The following is a 17509-nucleotide window of genomic DNA, read 5'->3' on the forward strand; positions in this document are numbered from 1 at the left end:
GAGATATACTGTATGTAACAAGCCACTTCTCATGTGCTAGTCACATAACATTACCACTGAGAGATACTGTATGTAACCAGTCACTTCTCCTTTTGTGCTAGTCACGTATCATTACCATTGACATATACACTATATGTAACCAGCCACTTCTCCTTCTGTGCTAGTCACATATCATTACCACTGAGATATACTGTATGTATCCAGCCTCTTCTCTTTCTGTGCTAGTCACGTATCATTACCACTGAGATATACTGTATGCAACCTGCCACTTCTCCTTCTGTGCTAGTCACATATCATTACCACTGACATACACTGTATGTAACCAGCCACTTCTCCTTCTGTGCTAGTCACGTATCATTACCACTGAGATATACTGTATGTAACCAGCCACTTCTCCTTCTGTGCTAGTCACGTATCTTTACCACTGAGATATACTGTATGTATCCAGCCACTTCTCCTTCTGTGCTAGTCACGTATCATTACCACTGAGATATACTGTATGTAACCAGCCACTTCTCCTTCTGTGCTAGTCTCGTAACATTACCACTGACATACACTGTATGCAACCAGCCACTTCTCCTTCTGTGCTAGTCACGTAATATCACCACTGACATATACTAATGTAACCAGCCACTTATAATTAATATCACCACTGACATATACTGTATGTAACCAGCCACTTCTCCTTCTGTGCTAGTCACGTAACATTACCACTGAGATATACTGTATGTATCCAGCCACTTCTCCTTCTGTGCTAGTCACGTAAAATTACCACTGAGATATACTATATGTAACTAGCCACTTTCCTTCTGTGCTAGTCACATAATGTTACCACTGAAATATACTATATGTAACCAGCCACTTCTCCTTCTGTGCTAGTCGCGTAACATTACCACTGAGATATACTGTATGTAACCAGCCACTTCTCCTTCTGTGCTAGTCACGTATCATTACCACTGAAATATACTGTATGTAACCAGCCACTTCTCCTTCTGTGCTACGCACATAACATTATCACTGAGATATACTGTATGTAACCAGCCACTTCTCCTTCTGTGCTAATCACGTAACATTACCACTGAGATATACTGTATATAACCAACCACTTCTCCTTCTGTGCTAGTCACATAATGTTACCACTGAGATATACTATATGTAACCAGCCACTTCTCCTTCTGTGCTAGTCACGTAACATTACCACTGAGATATACTGTATGTAACCAGCCACTTCTCCTTCTGTGCTAGTCACGTAATATTACCACTGACATATACTGTATGTAACCAGCCACTTCTCCTTCTGTGCTAGTCACGTAACATTACCACTGAGATATACTGTATGTAACCAGCCACTTCTCCTTCTGTGCTAGTCACGTAACATTACCACTGACATATACTGTATGTAACTAGCGACTTTCCTTCTGTGCTATGCACATAACATTATCACTGAAATATACTGTATGTAACCAACCACTTCTCCTTCTGTGCTAGTCACATAAGATTATCACTGAGATATACTGTATGTAACCAGCCACTTCTCCTTCTGTGCTAGTCACATATCATTACCACTGACATACACTGTATGTAACCAGCCACTTCTCCTTCTGTGCTAGTCATGTAACATTACCACTGAGATATACTGTATGTAACCAGCCACTTCTCCTTCTGTGCTAGTCACGTAACATTACCACTGAGTTATACTGTATGTAACCAGCCACTTCTCCTTCTGTGCTAGTCACGTATCATTACCACTGACATATACTGTATGTAACCAGCCACTTCTCCTTCGGTACTAGTCACGTAACACTACCACTGAGATATACTGTATGTAACCAGTCACTTCTCCTTCTGTGCTAGTCACATAACATTATTACTGAGATATTCTGTATGTAACCAGCCACTTCTCCTTCTGTGCTAGTCACATAACATTATTACTGAGATATACTGTATATAACAAGCCACTTCTCATGTGCTAGTCACATAACATTACCACTGAGAGATACTGTATGTAACCAGTCACTTCTCCTTTTGTGCTAGTCACGTATCATTACCATTGACATATACACTATATGTAACCAGCCACTTCTCCTTCTGTGCTAGTCACATATCATTACCACTGAGATATACTGTATGTAACCAGCCACTTCTCCTTCTGTGCTAGTCACGTATCTTTACCACTGAGATATACTGTATGTATCCAGCCTCTTCTCCTTCTGTGCTAGTCACGTATCATTACCACTGAGATATACTGTATGCAACCTGCCACTTCTCCTTCTGTGCTAGTCACATATCATTACCACTGACATACACTGTATGTAACCAGCCACTTCTCCTTCTTTGCTAGTCACGTATCATTACCACTGAGATATACTGTATGTAACCAGCCACTTCTCCTTCTGTGCTAGTCACATATCATTACCACTGACATACACTGTATGTAACCAGCCACTTCTCCTTCTGTGCTAGTCACGTATCATTACCACTGAGATATACTGTATGTAACCAGCCACTTCTCCTTATGTGCTAGTCACGTATCTTTACCACTGAGATATACTGCATGTATCCAGCCACTTCTCCTACTGTGCTAGTCACGTATCATTACCACTGAGATATGCTGTATGTAACCAGCCACTTCTCCTTCTGTGCTAGTCTCGTAACATTACCACTGACATACACTGTATGCAACCAGCCACTTCTCCTTCTGTGCTAGTCACGTGACATTACCACTGACGTACACTGTATGCAACCAGCCACTTCTCCTTCTGTGCTAGTCACGTGACATTACCACTGACATACACTGTATGCAACCAGCCACTTCTCCTTCTGTGCTAGTCACGTGACATTACCACTGATATATACTGTATGTAACCAGCCACTTCTCCTTCTGTGCTAGTCACGTGACATTACCACTGACATATACTGTATGTAACCAGCCACTTCTCCTTCTGTGCTAGTCACGTGACATTACCACTGAGATATACTGTGTGTAACCAGCCACTTCTCCTTCTGTGCTAGTCACGTGACATTACCACTGACATATACTGTATGTAACCAGCCACTTCTCCTTCTGTGCTACGCACATAACATTATCACTGACATATACTGTATGTAACCAGCCACTTCTCCTTCTGTGCTAGTCACGTGACATTACCACTGAGATATACTGTGTGTAACCAGCCACTTCTCCTTCTGTGCTAGTCACGTGACATTACCACTGAGATATACTGTATGTAACCAGTCACTTCTCCTTCTGTGCTAGTCACATAACATTATTACTGAGATATACTGTATGTAACCAGCCACTTCTCCTTCTGTGCTAGTCACATAACATTATTACTGAGATATACTGTATATAACAAGCCACTTCTCATGTGCTAGTCACATAACATTACCACTGAGAGATACTGTATGTAACCAGTCACTTCTCCTTTTGTGCTAGTCACGTATCATTACCATTGACATATACACTATATGTAACCAGCCACTTCTCCTTCTGTGCTAGTCACATATCATTACCACTGAGATATACTGTATGTATCCAGCCTCTTCTCTTTCTGTGCTAGTCACGTATCAATACCACTGAGATATACTGTATGCAACCTGCCACTTCTCCTTCTGTGCTAGTCACATATCATTACCACTGACATACACTATATGTAACCAGCCACTTCTCCTTCTGTGCTAGTCACGTATCATTACCACTGAGATATACTGTACGTAACCAGTAGAGATTAGCGGGTTCGGTTTCTCTGAATCCGAACCCGCCAGAACTTCATGTTTTTTTTCACGGGTCCGAGCGACTCGGATCTTCCCGCCTTGCTCGGTTAACCCGAGCGCGCCCGAACGTCATCATGACGCTGTCGGATTCTCGCGAGGCTCGGATTCTATCGCAAGACTCGGATTCTATATAAGGAGCCGCGCGTCGCCGCCATTTTCACACGTGCATTGAGATTGATAGGGAGAGGACGTGGCTGGCGTCCTCTCCGTTTAGAATTAGAATAGATTAGAGAGACACTTGATTTACTAATTTTGGGGAGCATTAGGAGTACTCAGTAGTGTACAGTGCAGAGTTTTGCTGATAGTGACCAGTGACCACCACTTTTATTTATAATCCGTTCTCTGCCTGAAAAAAGCGATACACAGCACACAGTGACTCAGTCACATACCATATCTGTGTGCACTGCTCAGGCTCAGGCCAGTGTGCTGCATCATCTATATATATTATATATCTGTCTGACTGCTCAGCTCACACAGCTTATAATTGTGGGGGAGACTGGGGAGCACTACTGCAGTGCCAGTTATAGGTTATAGCAGGAGCCAGGAGTACATAATATTATATTAAAATTAAACAGTGCACACTTTTGCTGCAGGAGTGCCACTGCCAGTGTGACTAGTGACCAGTGACCTGACCACCAGTATATAATATTAGTAGTATACTATCTCTTTATCAACCAGTCTATATTAGCAGCAGACACAGTACAGTGCGGTAGTTCACGGCTGTGGCTACCTCTGTGTCGGCACTCGGCAGCCCGTCCATAATTGTATATACCAGTGACCTAACCGTGGTTTTTTTTTCTTTCTTTATACATACATACTAGTTACGAGTATACTATCTCTTTATCAACCAGTATATATATTAGCAGCAGACACAGTACAGTGCGGTAGTTCACGGCTGTGGCTACCTCTGTGTCGGCACTCGGCAGCCCGTCCATAATTGTATATACCACCTAACCGTGGTTTTTTTTTCTTTCTTTATACATACATACTAGTTACGAGTATACTATCTCTTTATCAACCAGTCTATATATTAGCAGCAGACACAGTACAGTGCGGTAGTTCACGGCTGTGGCTACCTCTGTGTCGGCACTCGGCAGCCCGTCCATAATTGTATATACCACCTAACCGTGGTTTTTTTTTTTCTTTCTTTATACATACATACTAGTTACGAGTATACTATCTCTTTATCAACCAGTCTATATATTAGCAGCAGACACAGTACAGTGCGGTAGTTCACGGCTGTGGCTACCTCTGTGTCGGCACTCGGCAGCCCGTCCATAATTGTATATACCACCTAACCGTGGTTTTTTTTTCTTTCTTTATACATACATACTAGTTACGAGTATACTATCTCTTTATCAACCAGTCTATATATTAGCAGCAGACACAGTACAGTGCGGTAGTTCACGGCTGTGGCTACCTCTGTGTCGGCACTCGGCAGCCCGTCCATAATTGTATATACCACCTAACCGTGTTTTTTTTTTCTTTCTTTATACATACATACTAGTTACGAGTATACTATCTCTTTATCAACCAGTCTATATATTAGCAGCAGACACAGTACAGTGCGGTAGTTCACGGCTGTGGCTACCTCTGTGTCGGCACTCGGCAGCCCGTCCATAATTGTATATACCACCTAACCGTGGTTTTTTTTTCTTTCTTTATACATACATACTAGTTACGAGTATACTATCTCTTTATCAACCAGTCTATATATTAGCAGCAGACACAGTACAGTGCGGTAGTTCACGGCTGTGGCTACCTCTGTGTCGGCACTCGGCAGCCCGTCCATAATTGTATATACCACCTAACCGTGGTTTTTTTTTCTTTCTTTATACATACATACTAGTTACGAGTATACTATCTCTTTATCAACCAGTCTATATATTAGCAGCAGACACAGTACAGTGCGGTAGTTCACGGCTGTGGCTACCTCTGTGTCGGCACTCGGCAGCCGGTCCATAATTGTATATACCACCTAACCGTGGTTTTTTTTTCTTTCTTTATACATACATACTAGTTACGAGTATACTATCTCTTTATCAACCAGTCTATATATTAGCAGCAGACACAGTACAGTGCGGTAGTTCACGGCTGTGGCTACCTCTGTGTCGGCACTCGGCAGCCCGTCCATAATTGTATATACCACCTAACCGTGGTTTTTTTTTCTTTCTTTATACATACATACTAGTTACGAGTATACTATCTCTTTATCAACCAGTCTATATATTAGCAGCAGACACAGTACAGTGCGGTAGTTCACGGCTGTGGCTACCTCTGTGTCGGCACTCGGCAGCCCGTCCATAATTGTATATACCACCTAACCGTGGTTTTTTTTTCTTTCTTTATACATACATACTAGTTACGAGTATACTATCTCTTTATCAACCAGTCTATATATTAGCAGCAGACACAGTACAGTGCGGTAGTTCACGGCTGTGGCTACCTCTGTGTCGGCACTCGGCAGCCCGTCCATAATTGTATATACCACCTAACCGTGGTTTTTTTTTCTTTCTTTATACATACATACTAGTTACGAGTATACTATCTCTTTATCAACCAGTCTATATATTAGCAGCAGACACAGTACAGTGCGGTAGTTCACGGCTGTGGCTACCTCTGTGTCGGCACTCGGCAGCCCGTCCATAATTGTATATACCACCTAACCGTGGTTTTTTTTTCTTTCTTTATACATACATACTAGTTACGAGTATACTATCTCTTTATCAACCAGTCTATATATTAGCAGCAGACACAGTACAGTGCGGTAGTTCACGGCTGTGGCTACCTCTGTGTCGGCACTCGGCAGCCCGTCCATAATTGTATATACCACCTAACCGTGGTTTTTTTTTCTTTCTTTATACATACATACTAGTTACGAGTATACTATCTCTTTATCAACCAGTCTATATATTAGCAGCAGACACAGTACAGTGCGGTAGTTCACGGCTGTGGCTACCTCTGTGTCGGCACTCGGCAGCCCGTCCATAATTGTATATACCACCTAACCGTGGTTTTTTTTTCTTTCTTTATACATACATACTAGTTACGAGTATACTATCTCTTTATCAACCAGTCTATATATTAGCAGCAGACACAGTACAGTGCGGTAGTTCACGGCTGTGGCTACCTCTGTGTCGGCACTCGGCAGCCCGTCCATAATTGTATATACCACCTAACCGTGGTTTTTTTTTCTTTCTTTATACATACATACTAGTTACGAGTATACTATCTCTTTATCAACCAGTCTATATATTAGCAGCAGACAGAGTGTTTAGTGCCGCCGCTCACCTTGTCAGCAATCGGCGTACGAGGTTACATCCAGAAAATGTGGAGAAGATGATGTTCATTAAAATGAATTATAATCAATTCCTCCGCGGAGACATTGACCAGCAGCAATTGCCTCCACAAAGTACACAGGGAGCTGAGATGGTGGATTCCAGTGGGGACGAATTGATAATCTGTGAGGAGGGGGATGTACACGGTGATATATCGGAGGGTGAAGATGAGGTGGACATCTTGCCTCTGTAGAGCCAGTTTGTGCAAGGAGAGATTAATTGCTTCTTTTTTGGGGGGGGTCCAAACCAACCCGTCATATCAGTCACAGTCGTGTGGCAGACCCTGTCACTGAAATGATGGGTTGGTTAAAGTGTGCATGTCCTGTTTTGTTTATACAACATAAGGGTGGGTGGGAGGGCCCAAGGACAATTCCATCTTGCACCTCTTTTTTCTTTTCTTTTTCTTTGCATCATGTGCTGATTGGGGAGGGTTTTTTGGAAGGGACATCCTGCGTGACACTGCAGTGCCACTCCTAGATGGGCCCGGTGTTTGTGTCGGCCACTAGGGTCGCTAATCTTACTCACACAGTCAGCTACCTCATTGCGCCTCTTTTTTTCTTTGCGTCATGTGCTGTTTGGGGAGGGTTTTTTGGAAGGGACATCCTGCGTGACACTGCAGTGCCACTCCTAGATGGGCCCGGTGTTTGTGTCGGCCACTAGGGTCGCTAATCTTACTCACACAGTCAGCTACCTCATTGCGCCTCTTTTTTTCTTTGCGTCATGTGCTGTTTGGGGAGGGTTTTTTGGAAGGGCCATCCTGCGTGACACTGCAGTGCCACTCCTAGATGGGCCCGGTGTTTGTGTCGGCCACTAGGGTCGCTAATCTTACTCACACAGATACCTCATTGCGCCTCTTTTTTTCTTTGCGTCATGTGCTGTTTGGGGAGGGTTTTTTGGAAGGGCCATCCTGCGTGACACTGCAGTGCCACTCCTAGATGGGCCCGGTGTTTGTGTCGGCCACTAGGGTCGCTAATCTTACTCACACAGCTACCTCATTGCGCCTCTTTTTTTCTTTGCGTCATGTGCTGTTTGGGGAGGGTTTTTTTTAAGGGACATCCTGCGTGACACTGCAGTGCCACTCCTAGATGGGCCCGGTGTTTGTGTCGGCCACTAGGGTCGCTTATCTTACTCACACAGCGACCTCGGTGCAAATTTTAGGACTAAAAATAATATTGTGAGGTGTGAGGTATTCAGAATAGACTGAAAATTAGTGTAAATTATGGTTTTTGAGGTTAATAATACTTTGGGATCAAAATGACCCCCAAATTCTATGATTTAAGCTGTTTTTTAGTGTTTTTGGAAAAAAACACCCGAATCCAAAACACACCCGAATCCGACAAAAAAAATTCGGTGAGGTTTTGCCAAAACGCGTTCGAACCCAAAACACGGCCGCGGAACCGAACCCAAAACCAAAACACAAAACCCGAAAAATTTCAGGCGCTCATCTCTAGTAACCAGCCACTTCTCCTTCTGTGCTAGTCACGTATCTTTACCACTGAGATATACTGTATGTATCCAGCCACTTTCCTTCTGTGCTAGTCACGTATCATTACCACTGAGATATACTGTATGTAACCAGCCACTTCTCCTTCTGTGCTAGTCTCGTAACATTACCACTGACATACACTGTATGCAACCAGCCACTTCTCCTTCTGTGCTAGTCACGTAATATCACCACTGACATATACTAATGTAACCAGCCACTTATAATTAATATCACCACTGACATATACTGTATGTAACCAGCCACTTCTCCTTCTGTGCTAGTCACGTAACATTACCACTGAGATATACTGTATGTATCCAGCCACTTCTCCTTCTGTGCTAGTCACGTAAAATTACCACTGAGATATACTATATGTAACTAGCCACTTTCCTTCTGTGCTAGTCACATAATGTTACCACTGAAATATACTATATGTAACCAGCCACTTCTCCTTCTGTGCTAGTCGCGTAACATTACCACTGAGATATACTGTATGTAACCAGCCACTTCTCCTTCTGTGCTAGTCACGTATCATTACCACTGAAATATACTGTATGTAACCATCCACTTCTCCTTCTGTGCTACGCACATAACATTATCACTGAGATATTGTCACAACTGAGGGCCTGAGCTGACGGGAGGCAGCCTCAGTTGTAGGGGCTGAGATGTACCGGAACCTGGGAGGTTGTATCAGACCCCTGGACATGTAAGTAACATGAATAATAACTGCCCGAAGGCGTGAACACGACAACTTGGATAAAAGTCAATGATGTTTATTATGACAACTCCGCAACACAGCAGCAGTAAAAGAAAACGTAAAAGTCAGCAAAGAATAAATACAGTTCCTGGGTACTACAGGATGGCAGGAGCCACAGGGCACTGGTAGTGTGAGATAGTTCTTATGATCTTCTAGATGGAAAGTCCTTACCAGGCCCGACTGTAGCAATGGAGATAACCCAGGATTGTGCCAGCTGGTGTTCCAGGAAAAGCTGGGTTGCTGAAGATAAAACAGCTGCTGTGGATACTGGCTGGAACCAGACTGTTGTTAGCACGGAGTGGATACTGGCTGGAACCAGTTAAATAATAAATGAACTTGGGAGCGATGAAATATGAACTGAAATGTAGAACTTGAGAGCGGAGAAATAATAATACCGGTGGAGAGTGGTAAAGTGTAGAAAGGACACCGGCCCTTTAAGGGAAGCTGTACTCTGCTGGAAGCTGAGCTGGAAGCAGGTAATGTTGTAGCTGGAAACAGATGAATCCACAATGGATTGGAGAGTCAGGCTACACCGCAGGTGGAATGCTGGTGCGGGTCTCTATGGTGGAAGTCTTGAGACAGGAGCTGGAACCTGGAAGACAATCACAGGAGAGAGACAAACAGGAACTAGGTTTGACAACCAAAGCACTGACGCCTTCCTTGCTCAGGCACAGTGTATTTATACCTGCAGCAAGGAAGGGATTGGCTAGGCAATTATGCAGATTATCAATACTGAGAACAGATTGGTGGAAATGATCAGCTGACAGAATCCAAGATGGCTGCGCCCATGCAGACACTTGGAGGGAAGTTTGGTTTGTAATCCATGTGGTAATGAAAACAGCAATGGCGGCGCCGGCCACCGGAGACAGGAGGCGCCAGGCTGACAGATGCACATCCAACCACGCGGACACAGCGGAGGCCGCGGCCGACGCTATCGCCACTCAGACACTCTGCATGCAGAAGCTCAGGGACGGCGGTGGAGGCAGCGGGAGACACCATGCCAGGTGCAATATGGCGTCCACTGTGACAGCGTCCCAGAGTGACAGGAGAGGATACAGGAATGTACACATCAGGACAACAGATGGGATCCGGCCCTGGAGCGCTGAGCCAGCCTTAGGAGGCATCTGATGGGTTTGAAATGGCGTCCAGATACCCGGATCGTGACAGATATACTGTATGTAACCAGCCACTTCTCCTTCTGTGCTAATCACGTAACATTACCACTGAGATATACTGTATATAACCAACCACTTCTCCTTCTGTGCTAGTCACATAATGTTACCACTGAGATATACTATATGTAACCAGCCACTTCTCCTTCTGTGCTAGTCACGTAACATTACCACTGAGATATACTGTATGTAACCAGCCACTTCTCCTTCTGTGCTAGTCACGTAATATTACCACTGACATATACTGTATGTAACCAGCCACTTCTCCTTCTGTGCTAGTCACGTAACATTACCACTGAGATATACTGTATGTAACCAGCCACTTCTCCTTCTGTGCTAGTCACGTAACATTACCACTGACATATACTGTATGTAACTAGCGACTTTCCTTCTGTGCTATGCACATAACATTATCACTGAAATATACTGTATGTAACCAACCACTTCTCCTTCTGTGCTAGTCACATAAGATTATCACTGAGATATACTGTATGTAACCAGCCACTTCTCCTTCTGTGCTAGTCACATATCATTACCACTGACATACACTGTATGTAACCAGCCACTTCTCCTTCTGTGCTAGTCATGTAACATTACCACTGAGATATACTGTATGTAACCAGCCACTTCTCCTTCTGTGCTAGTCACGTAACATTACCACTGAGTTATACTGTATGTAACCAGCCACTTCTCCTTCTGTGCTAGTCACGTATCATTACCACTGACATATACTGTATGTAACCAGCCACTTCTCCTTCGGTACTAGTCACGTAACACTACCACTGAGATATACTGTATGTAACCAGTCACTTCTCCTTCTGTGCTAGTCACATAACATTATTACTGAGATATACTGTATGTAAACAGCCACTTCTCCTTCTGTGCTAGTCACATAACATTATTACTGAGATATACTGTATATAACAAGCCACTTCTCATGTGCTAGTCACATAACATTACCACTGAGAGATACTGTATGTAACCAGTCACTTCTCCTTTTGTGCTAGTCACGTATCATTACCATTGACATATACACTATATGTAACCAGCCACTTCTCCTTCTGTGCTAGTCACATATCATTACCACTGAGATATACTGTATGTAACCAGCCACTTCTCCTTCTGTGCTAGTCACGTATCTTTACCACTGAGATATACTGTATGTATCCATCCTCTTCTCCTTCTGTGCTAGTCACGTATCATTACCACTGAGATATACTGTATGCAACCTGCCACTTCTCCTTCTGTGCTAGTCACATATCATTACCACTGACATACACTGTATGTAACCAGCCACTTCTCCTTCTTTGCTAGTCACGTATCATTACCACTGAGATATACTGTATGTAACCAGCCACTTCTCCTTCTGTGCTAGTCACATATCATTACCACTGACATACACTGTATGTAACCAGCCACTTCTCCTTCTGTGCTAGTCACGTATCATTACCACTGAGATATACTGTATGTAACCAGCCACTTCTCCTTATGTGCTAGTCACGTATCTTTACCACTGAGATATACTGCATGTATCCAGCCACTTCTCCTTCTGTGCTAGTCACGTATCATTACCACTGAGATATACTGTATGTAACCAGCCACTTCTCCTTCTGTGCTAGTCTCGTAACATTACCACTGACATACACTGTATGCAACCAGCCACTTCTCCTTCTGTGCTAGTCACGTGACATTACCACTGACGTACACTGTATGCAACCAGCCACTTCTCCTTCTGTGCTAGTCACGTGACATTACCACTGACATACACTGTATGCAACCAGCCACTTCTCCTTCTGTGCTAGTCACGTGACATTACCAGTTTACCACTGATATATACTGTATGTAACCAGCCACTTCTCCTTCTGTGCTAGTCACGTGACATTACCACTGACATATACTGTATTTAACCAGCCACTTCTCCTTCTGTGCTAGTCACGTGACATTACCACTGAGATATACTGTGTGTAACCAGCCACTTCTCCTTCTGTGCTAGTCATGTGACATTACCACTGACATATACCGTATGTAACCAGCCACTTCTCCTTCTGTGCTACGCACATAACATTATCACTGACATATACTGTATGTAACCAGCCACTTCTCCTTCTGTGCTAGTCACGTGACATTACCACTGAGATATACTGTGTGTAACCAGCCACTTCTCCTTCTGTGCTAGTCACGTGACATTACCACTGAGATATACTGTATGTAACCAGTCACTTCTCCTTCTGTGCTAGTCACATAACATTATTACTGAGATATACTGTATGTAACCAGCCACTTCTCCTTCTGTGCTAGTCACATAACATTATTACTGAGATATACTGTATATAACAAGCCACTTCTCATGTGCTAGTCACATAACATTACCACTGAGAGATACTGTATGTAACCAGTCACTTCTCCTTTTGTGCTAGTCACGTATCATTACCATTGACATATACACTATATGTAACCAGCCACTTCTCCTTCTGTGCTAGTCACATATCATTACCACTGAGATATACTGTATGTAACCAGCCACTTCTCCTTCTGTGCTAGTCACGTATCTTTACCACTGAGATATACTGTATGTATCCAGCCTCTTCTCCTTCTGTGCTAGTCACGTAAAATTACCACTGAGATATACTATATGTAACTAGCCACTTTCCTTCTGTGCTAGTCACATAATGTTACCACTGAAATATACTATATGTAACCAGCCACTTCTCTTTCTGTGCTAGTCACGTGACATTACCACTGAGATATACTGTGTGTAACCAGCCACTTCTCCTTCTGTGCTAGTCACGTGACATTACCACTGACATATACTGTATGTAACCAGCCACTTCTCCTTCTGTGCTAGTCACGTGACATTACCACTGAGATATACTGTATGTAACCAGCCACTTCTCTTTCTGTGCTAGTCACGTGACATTACCACTGAGATATACTGTGTGTAACCAGCCACTTCTCCTTCTGTGCTAGCAGAGGATACTTTTCACTGGAGTAATTCAGCATTGCTCTGGTGCTGTGACAGCTGCTCTAAAAAAGCCGATGTCCCCGTCATCAGTAACAATGCTACTTTACCTGCAGCATTACTTTCATATCCCCTTGCCGGCTTCTGCACATGAGTGAACTGAGATCACCCATGTGCACAGGCGCTGTCCAGACAGTGAGGAGCTCGAGGTGGGATCCACTTGGATCCCTCTTCACACCCTGGAAAGCTTCCCCATAGGACGAAGTGGTACTCCGAAAACAAGCGCCTGAAGATGGCGCTTATTCTCAGTGGCAAACGCAGGATTTGCATGGGGGGGTTTCCAGAACTGGGCGGAGCCAATCACGGGGGTGGGGACTGAGGTGACCCAGTATATGCTGGGTCCGTAAAACTAGTGTGTGTGTGTGTGTGTGTGTGTGTGTGTGTATATATATATATATATATATCTACACACACACATACATATACACGGGTGGTCTTCAGTATGCCGGCGGTCGGGCTCCCGGCGACCAGCATACCAGCGCCGGAAGCCTGACCGCCGGCATACCGACACTTATTCTACCTCGTGGGGGTCCACGACCCCCCTGGAGGGAGAATAGAATAGTGTGGCGCGCGTAGCGAGCCCGCAAGGGGCTCATTTGCGCTCGCCACACTGTTGGTAAGCCGGCGGCCGGCCTCCCGGCGCCGGTATGCTGGTCGCCGGGAGGCCGGCCGCCGGGAGATCGTAGTGAACCCATATACACATATACATAGCATATTAAACATGCATACATATATATATATATATATATACACACACACATACAGTACACATATATATATACACATGTATATATATATCATATGTGTGTGTGTGTGTGTTTGTATGTATGTATGTATGTATGTATGTATATACATGTGTATATATGTAGGCACATGGATATATATGTACTATAATTAAAATAAAGTAAACTTTTATTGCACTTGCAAGTGCCACCAGGAAGACAGCAGGCTGCAGAGGACGCTAGACAGTCATTAATAATACTCATGCAGCTAAAAAAAAAAAAAATTTTTTTTTTTTTTTAAGTGGAGGGGGGTTTCTGGGTACTCGGAAACCCCCCCCGGGTGCGCCACTGATTCTATCAGGTAAACTCTAAAACTTTAACTTTGTGGTGTTTGCTGAATATCATGCGGCCCTACCGGACCACTAATCACGAATGGCCCGTTACATAAAATATGCGGAAACCGGTCTTTCCACATGTGTAACAGGATATTTAGCGATGATGAAAAAGGCCACATAGTGAAAGAGCAAGAGGAAGGGGGGAGGGGGAGAGAGAGAGTTAAAGGGGGGAAGAAAATGGAGAGCGAGAGAGCGGAAAAGCAGGTGGGGGGGAGAGAAAGGAAGTTTGGAGAGGGAATGACTGAGATAGATTGTGTGTGTGTGTGTGTGTGTGTGTGTGTGTGTGTGTGTGTGTGTGTGTGTGTGTGTGTGTGTGTGTGTGTGTGAGAGAGAGAGAGAGACAGAGAGAGAGAGGGAGGGACAGGAAGGAAGTCCGAGCGAGGGAGAGGAAGGGAGACAAAGAGAGATTTAAAAAGTAGCAATGATGCAATAAACAATTATATAATTTATCCATAGCAGCCTTTCATACCATCAAGACACTATCAAACTAAGAAACCAAAAAGTGCAGAGTATAGATCAGCTATTTATCATAGATTGGAACACACGTCACCGTGAGAATGCTATGTGCAGATCCTCAAGCTTAAAGGGGTCATTCGGACCCGTTCGCACGCTGCGGTTTATCACAGCGGTGCGAACAGGTCGGAACTGCGCAAGCGCGGCGGCCGCATTGAGCAGGGGCGTCGTTGCCCGCAGCTACACCGCGTATGAAGAAAGCGGTCACATCGGCGACCGCAAGAAGATTGACCGGAGGAAGGCGCTCCGGGGCGTCAACTCACCATTTTCCGGGCGTGGAGATCCGAATGCAGGCATGTCCAGGAGTTTGGAAGGCGGATGTCTGACGTCAATTCCAGGGACCTTAATCGCTGGATCCGTCGCACTAGGTAAGTAGGTGCAGGGCTGGTCTTGTTTTACACAAAACTTTTTTTGCATAGCAGGGCTGTACAAGCGATCTCAGCTCTGCTATGCTAAAATACACTCCCCCATAGGCGGCGTCTAGTTGATCGCACGAGCAGCAAAAAGTTGCTACGTGCGATCAACTCGGAATGACCCCCTAAGTGTGGTGTAATACTTGATTGGGTTGACTATAAACCATTATATATAATATATTGGGTTCATTCAAAGCAGATGACTGAAATATACATATACGGTACAGCAAACGTGAAATAAGATATATACAGTATATATATCAGTGACGTGCGGTGGGGTGGCTGAATATATAGGAACAGTAGCTATTGGGAGCCCTGGAAATTGTAGTGCCACATTGGAGGATTTGGTTTTGGAGCACCTACTCGCAGGTTTGCTCTCAATTCTAAATGAATGTATGATAACTTGTGTACAGGAAAGACTCATCTGGAGGCCAGTATGACATGTATTGGGGAACATTTACATTTAAAATGTTGTTGCAAACAGAAATAAATGGCTGACAATTGATATGTGACCCTGTACATTTGTCATAATGTCATTTCTAAAGCCTTTTTATTCTCTCTTGTGCAGTTTGTGTAACGTGTTGTGCAGTTTGTGTAACGTGTTGTGCAGTTTGTGTACCGTGTTGTGCAGTTTGGGTAATGTGTCCAGCAGTCGATAAATTGTCCCTTATAACTTTCCACTGTAGGTCGCTCAGGCCAGGTTATTCCCATGGAGGAAATTAGGAAATTTGTACACTATGCAAATTGTCGAAAATATAACAACATCGTCATCCGGAAACACACATGTGAGTACAAAGATACAGATCTGGCTGTGGGTTGTACAGAGTCACCATTGTGGCCTTGGGGTCAGTGCACCAGAAGCTCAGAGAGGAGATATGGAGATAACTTGATAAGTATAATTTCCAGACTAGGAACAAAGGTCAGGACAAGGCTATGATGACAGAACAATCTGGAGCCCAGTGTGCCACGCAGAGTCTAATCTGGTGCCCAGTGTGCCACACACAGACCAATCTGGTGCCCAATGTGCCACACACAGACCAATCTGGTGCCCAGTGTGCCACACACAGACCAATCTGGTGCCCAGTGTGCCACACACAGACCAATCTGGTGCCCAGTGTGCCACACACAGACCAATCTTGTGCTCAATGTGCCACACACAGACCAATCTGGTGCCCAGTGTGCCACACACAGACCAATCTGGTGCCCAGTGTGCCACACAGACTAACCTTTTGCCCAGTGTGCCACACAGACTAACCTGGTGCCCAGTGTGCCACACAGAGAGAGACCAATCTGATGTTCATTGCCACAAAGCCTCTTACTGATGCAGAGCCGGCCCTAACCAATATGATGCCCTAGGCAAGATTTTGGCTGGTGCCCCCTAGCATCACCGCTGGTTCTGCCTCTGACCTTGCAATTCTTTCCCAGCACCATCACCCCTCCATAGCAGTCCTTATTTTGGTGTTTGTGCCCCCTATATTTTAAATAGGAACAGTTCGCACATTTGGCGCACAGCCCAAAAAGGTGTGCTTTTTTGCTGGCAAGGGGCATGGCCACACAATAGTAACCCAAATTCCAATTACGCCACACAGTACTGCACTTTATTCACATTTGATCATGCGATAGTTTCCATAATTCATATTACATCCCACAGTAGTATCACTTTACCTTATAAACGTTACTCCTTACTGTACAGCCCCTTATTCATATTACATCACACTGAATTGCTCCTTATTCACATTACACCACACCCTATTGCTCTTTATTCACATTAGATGACACAGTAGTGCCCTTACTATATGCAATGCCACATAGTAGAGCACCTTAAACACATAATGCCACACAGTAATGCCCCTAACATATATGAGACACATTATTAATGTCCTTATAAACATAATGTGCCTTACACATTATGACAACCTT

The 17509-nt window shown here is 44.1% G+C and overlaps 1 protein-coding gene across 1 annotated transcript in view; it reads left to right on the forward strand.

Moving 5' to 3' along the window:
* Positions 1 to 17509, forward strand: part of LOC134949489 (uncharacterized) — a 228581-nt gene that overhangs the window by 167188 nt on the left and 43884 nt on the right. Inside the window, exon 16 of the mRNA XM_063938086.1 lies at positions 16276 to 16374. Coding sequence (XP_063794156.1) covers positions 16276 to 16374 — 99 coding nt within the window. The remainder of the gene's footprint in view (positions 1 to 16275; positions 16375 to 17509) is intronic.

The sequence above is a fragment of the Pseudophryne corroboree genome, chromosome 8 (assembly GCF_028390025.1).
Source record: "Pseudophryne corroboree isolate aPseCor3 chromosome 8, aPseCor3.hap2, whole genome shotgun sequence".
Taxonomy (NCBI): Eukaryota; Metazoa; Chordata; class Amphibia; order Anura; family Myobatrachidae; genus Pseudophryne; species Pseudophryne corroboree.